The sequence below is a fragment of the Cephus cinctus genome, unplaced genomic scaffold, assembly GCF_000341935.2.
Source record: "Cephus cinctus unplaced genomic scaffold, Ccin1 Ccin1_scaffold0997, whole genome shotgun sequence".
Lineage (NCBI taxonomy): Eukaryota > Metazoa > Arthropoda > Insecta > Hymenoptera > Cephidae > Cephus > Cephus cinctus.
In genome coordinates, this window is record NW_014333542.1 from 1006161 (window position 1) to 1011748 (window position 5588).

At 39.2% G+C, this 5588-nt stretch overlaps 1 protein-coding gene and 2 non-coding genes across 3 annotated transcripts in view; 1 reads left to right on the forward strand and 2 right to left on the reverse strand.

Annotated features, from left to right (window-relative positions):
- LOC107271583 (serine/threonine-protein kinase S6KL) overlaps nt 1-5261 on the reverse strand; it is a 24398-nt gene extending 19137 nt beyond the window's left edge. Inside the window, exons 1-7 of the mRNA XM_015747760.2 lie at nt 4043-5261; nt 3803-3897; nt 3474-3741; nt 3329-3413; nt 3135-3242; nt 2904-3062; nt 2739-2827 (exon numbers count right to left, since the gene is read on the reverse strand). Of these exons, the coding sequence (XP_015603246.1) occupies nt 2739-2827; nt 2904-3062; nt 3135-3242; nt 3329-3413; nt 3474-3741; nt 3803-3897; nt 4043-4099 (861 nt within the window). The 5' untranslated portion in view covers nt 4100-5261. The remainder of the gene's footprint in view (nt 1-2738; nt 2828-2903; nt 3063-3134; nt 3243-3328; nt 3414-3473; nt 3742-3802; nt 3898-4042) is intronic.
- Nucleotides 2122-2195, forward strand: Trnan-guu. The gene has a single exon. It is a non-coding gene; the product is annotated as a tRNA-Asn (tRNA).
- Nucleotides 2526-2597, reverse strand: Trnaw-cca. Its single transcript has one exon. It is a non-coding gene; the product is annotated as a tRNA-Trp (tRNA).
- Nucleotides 5262-5588: the final 327 nt, after the last annotated feature.

A 5588-nucleotide genomic window follows, 5' to 3' on the forward strand; every position in this document is an offset into this window, starting at 1 on the left:
CCACCCCTCGTCAACCCGGACGCGCTACGTTCTTCAACCCACGCAACAACGAAAAACAGCTGACGATTATCAACTTTTCGATGACGCAACCGACCACCCACCCACCCACTCGCGCATGCGCACTGACGGTACCCATCGGCCCTGTTCTCCATCTTGGCTAATAGACAGCGACCCTAATATCAATTAGTATTAGCATCACCGTTACATCCATCTCTATCAACTGTCTCGAAAAATTCATCTCTACGTAGTTAACACTGTCATTAGATTTACGGTTAGAGTATCACTATTAATATTAATATTAATAATATCCTCAATATCGTTTATTTTGGCTTTTAACTACACTGTCATCGCGGTATCCACCGACGTCATAATCGGAAGCGCGCCGCACCCCTGCCACGGGGTGTACTCGTCTAGCTGATGATCGCCGGTGGCTAGGGCCTTAGCTTCCGGTTCAGAAAGACATCTGAACTCGTGAAAGATCTTAGCGCGTCAGGGTGTCGCAAATGCGAAAGGAAAAAAAAAATTGAGAAAAAAGAAATAAGGGCAGCGGGCCAGGACGATTCTCCATTTGTTAAACGACTTTCCACCCCCACCCTTCTACCCTAGACACACGCAATTTCGAACTTTTGGACCCAACCCGCCCTCTGCCCTTTAAATAGAGGGAGCCAGCCCTTCCAACTCTATATAACTTATTTCGAACAAGCTGGAAGTCTCGCTCCCGTACGAAGTGTCATCCTCATCCTCGGCCATTCCATGCACCCACATTACAATACACTTCCAACCCCCCACCAACCCTACTTCTCAACCCCAGCACGTTTAACAACCCTCCAGCTAAAAACCTTTTCACCTCGGACTCGAAATCCCAGTCCAAACAAAAACCCTTATAAACCCGAACCTCCGACTCTACTGTTATTATTCTATTTTAATATTAAATATAACTATCATATTATTATTATTATTATTATTATTATTATTATTATTAATTATTAATTATTAATTATTATTCCATTACTCCGTAAACTCACGTGAGATGACGATGTTTTGGTGAACGATTATTGTATTTAATTGAATTGATCGATGTAACAATAATTACGTGAGCAATGAGATATCGTTGGTTTCCATTTTTTTATTTTTTATTTTCATGAAATCCATTAATCATAAATCCCCTTTGTCCTGGGTTTAATCCTGCGGGTACCAACAATTCCGTATTTATCGGCCGGATTGTAGGTAGTGAGTAATTTAACGGATAGGGGGGGGGAGTCATTCTTTGTTCGTGATTAACGATTACGATATTTTACGTTCGACGCGCTGCTGAAGATAAGCGGCTAAACGGGAACGATGTTGTAAAGAGATTGATTAATAAAAAGCATTCAATTGAGTCAGAAATATTAACCATATGATGCATTTAGCATTCCCGGCGTTAAGAGTCATGCGTATGTACGGGGCTAGGTAGGTATCATGGTGGACATGATAATCGAGTGCATCCGCTGAGAGATAATAAACATCAGGCTTGAAAATGAGAAGAGAATGTGCGACAGTAAGTAGAATTGATACAGCGAGACGTGGTAGAGTAGAAACGGGTACAGGGGGTACATAACAGAGGGATACCGACAAGTATTGGGAGGTCTTGCGACAAGATTATGAAAAAGCAGCGCTATGACTGTTGAGAGGTAAAAAGACTGTGAGGTAAAGAATAAATATTTCTTGCACAGAGTAAATGATAAGAAATTAAAGAGACAAAGAAGTAGAGAGTGTATCGTAGGAGAGAAATCGATAGTTGAACGACGATTTTGCCTTTGGTGGACAAGGGGCTGATGATGGTGACCGATCGGTGGTATTAGCTATGCTAAAAGTCATCGTGGAATGGAAAAGAACGTAAAGGTCAGATATAGGTTTGTCTCTGGATCTGTGGGTAGGTTCTTGTGTGGATGCAAGGAAAATGTCAAGGCGCGCCTGCTGCACAACGTGATTCGCGATGCCCTTTTTATGTGGGACTTATCGTTTCTGGAAAAACTGCTGATCGTACGATACTTATGGATGAGAGAAACGTGAATGGAAAATTGTTTATTACTCTAGGAATGTCTACACGTCATATAGTGTATATTGAGAATCAATACCAAAGCTTCCGTGGCGCAATTGGTTAGCGCGTTCGGCTGTTAACCGAAAGGTTGGTGGTTCGAGCCCACCCGGGAGCGACTTTTTTTTATTTTTTTTTTAACTCCTTTGAACCTCACTTTTCTGACGCAACGGCATTGTCATTGCGTCATAGGGACTGGTGTCTTTCACGTTACGAACGTAAGAAATTCAATGTGGAAAGTTCATTCACGCGGTATCTATAAGCAGTGCTTGTTAAACCGGTAAATCCTTTGTTTGTGTATATAAAATAAAATCTTTAATCCCGGATGATGGAGCAGAGAAACTTTTTATATTAAAATATATATCTATTTATTATTTTGATGGATGTATTAAATACATTTGAACAGTGTCTTTAGTTTTCTGATGAAGTTTTAAAAAAAAAATCGACTTGACCCCGACGTGATTTGAACACGCAACCTTCTGATCTGGAGTCAGACGCGCTACCGTTGCGCCACGGAGTCGTATACGTTCAAAACAGTCACGCTAGTCATACCGTCGCTATTCGTCGAGCAGTAATATAATAATTTTATCAGTAGAAATACTTGGTCTAGATGATAAGTTAACGAAATTTGCGCAAGTATTCGTAAAACGCATTTACCCACCTGATTGGTTAGGAGGAAGCATGCTAAAACGCCAAGGGACCACCAGTCCACCTTGTGTCCGTAATATTCACGTTTTACTATCTCAGGAGCTAAAACAATATCCGAAAAAGGAAACATAAAACTTAGCTAACCTAAATCTTTTATACTAAAAATTCAAAGCGTTACCCATATATTCAGGTGTGCCGCAAAATGTGTTAGTTCTTTGGGTTGGACTTAGCCATTTGGCTAATCCGAAATCTATCAGGACTGCGTGTCCCTCGTCGTCCAGAAGAACATTCGTTGCTTTCAGATCTCTGTGCACAACTCCAGCATTGTGTAGAAAATCTTGAAGGTGTTATGTTTCTTTTAATATATTTCAGTCAAAATGCACATATTTTTATGATTTGTAATGCATACCAAGCGCCAGGCCGATTTCTGCAACGTAAATTCGTACCATGTCCTCTGACAGAGAACCATATTCTTCGACCAATGAGAATAACTCTCCACCACCAATGTATTCTGTCACTACAATCAATTATATCGATACAATAAAAATATTTACTGTATATTTATTATGAAACTGAAATGCAATGTATTCTTAGTTTACTAACACAGATACAATGTTTTTCTGCTCTGCCAATGATACGGAGAATTTGCTATGAATGGATGATGGCCTACAGCCCTTTGTATTGCAACCTACAATCACAGATTATAATCTATACAATTAATTAATATGTTATTTATTAAAATATTTACCTCCTGTTTTGCTTGACTAACAGCATCTTCTGCCACAATGCGTGCTTTGCTTACTACCTTCAAGGCATATATTTTGTTAGTATCTATCTTTCGAACTTTGTACACTCTTCCATATGCACCCTTGGAAATGATATCGATAAAAGTATATTCAGACTTTAAAGATTCTCCTCTAACTTGAAACTCAGGGAGAAATAAGGCTTCCATGCGAGCCACTGGCCAGGCTGTTTTTGCACAACATAAAGGGTCATTTAAGGTACCCTCGCTCCACCTAAATAAATACAAAGCAATCATTATCAATCGTATTACAATTGTACATATTATTCTAATACCTTCTTCGTGAGACACGAGACCATGGTCTAAATTCCTCGTATAGTTCATCTGTTGTTCCACTGCAACTTCCACCAATGATATCACTACAACTGAACTAAAATACAAAAAAAAGGACCAAACATATTGGATTTTAAAACCAAACATATTCACAAAGCTGAAATATATAAGTCAAATATTATCCCATAAAAGACCCATAATTGCCATGACAGCAAGGTTAGAATATCTTCAAGATAAATTACCTGGCTTGCATATTTTCCATGGCTGTGACGACGTCTCTTATTATTAGAATTGCCCATACGGGTTCTGAACTTTTTTAGAATTATTTATCCACGTAAAATACTGTACATATAACACGCGCAACAGGTATTTCCGTGCTTCAAAAGATGTAACATTCCTCGCTTAATTTTCTAAACGCACCACCTCATTAATGCACGAGCTGCGTTCTTGTGATATGCGCAATTAATTAACACTCGTCTGAATAATTCTTCTCTCATTTATAGATCCCGCGGTTAGACCGTGCCCATTACACGGCATAAAAAAAATTATGAATTACCTCACAGAAAAGACAATTAATACTTATTTACGAAATGTAATATTTATGCCAATACTGTTACCAGCTTTCAATATCCACCTAATTTACGATCAATAAATAATACTTGAACATTAAATATTATATTTGTTTAATTATAGAATGTACTACAGCGCCACTCAATCCCACTCTTTCATACAACATCCAACAATTTAAAATAATCATTTAGATACTTTTTGCAAGATGAAAAATAAAATTTATGCCGTAATCCCAACCAATGTAAATATTATTCTTCTAATAAATATGCTGCTGGTAATCAAGAATAACGTAGATATTGAAAAGTAAAAGATATGATATAGTAGACGGTTTATATTTATATTAAGCCATATAAGATAAATGGTTTCTGTCGGCAGGCGTTTCTTCCATTACTTTATGAACATCCTAAATGGGGGACATGTTCAAAATCTCTTAAAAGTGATTCAACAATAGGCTTTTTCAATAGTTTTCAAAGAGTTCTGTAGCTCCTGATATGTTTTAACAATAGTTCTGCTACGTAACATCGGTAAAATACCTATTAAGGATATTAGCCGCACCATACGCCTCAGGGCAGGTATGCATAAGGAACTGGCTTTCAGTGTTGTTTTCAGATTGTTTTTCAAACAGTTCCAGGATAGTTCTACCTAGTACTCAATGTTGGGACCATAGTTCCGCTTGGAACTATTGTTAAATAATGCTGGAAACTAGCACCGCATCACTGCACTTGTTAACTCAGGCAGGCACGAGGTGCTGGCTTTTGCTTAGTAAATCTTATCAAGTTTACACTGTGCACTCAAATTTAAGATTAGGAAAAAAAAAAATTTTGGTAATATCTGATGAGCGGCCTCGTTCTAAGGGTTGCTCTAGAAACCAGCGGTAAGTTTCGGAAAACCTCTGCCGGCCAAGCTACACGTAGTGGTCACGTTCAGCTCGGCTTCGACGGGACATGCTTTATCGACGGAGGCGATGATCACTACATCCTACTCCCGGATTCGCCGCTACATTTTAGCGCCATGTTTTTGGTATCGCCTAAACAGAGATGAGCAGGGAGATATACAACGCTCCGGTTTTCGGCGATACCAAAATCATGCCGCTAAATCGTAGCGGCAAGTCTGGAAGTAGGATTCTGAGATCATCGCCTCCGTCGACAATGCAAATCCCATCATAGTCCAGCTAAACGTGAACACGAACGCGTAGCTTGGCGGGCAGAGGTTCTCCGC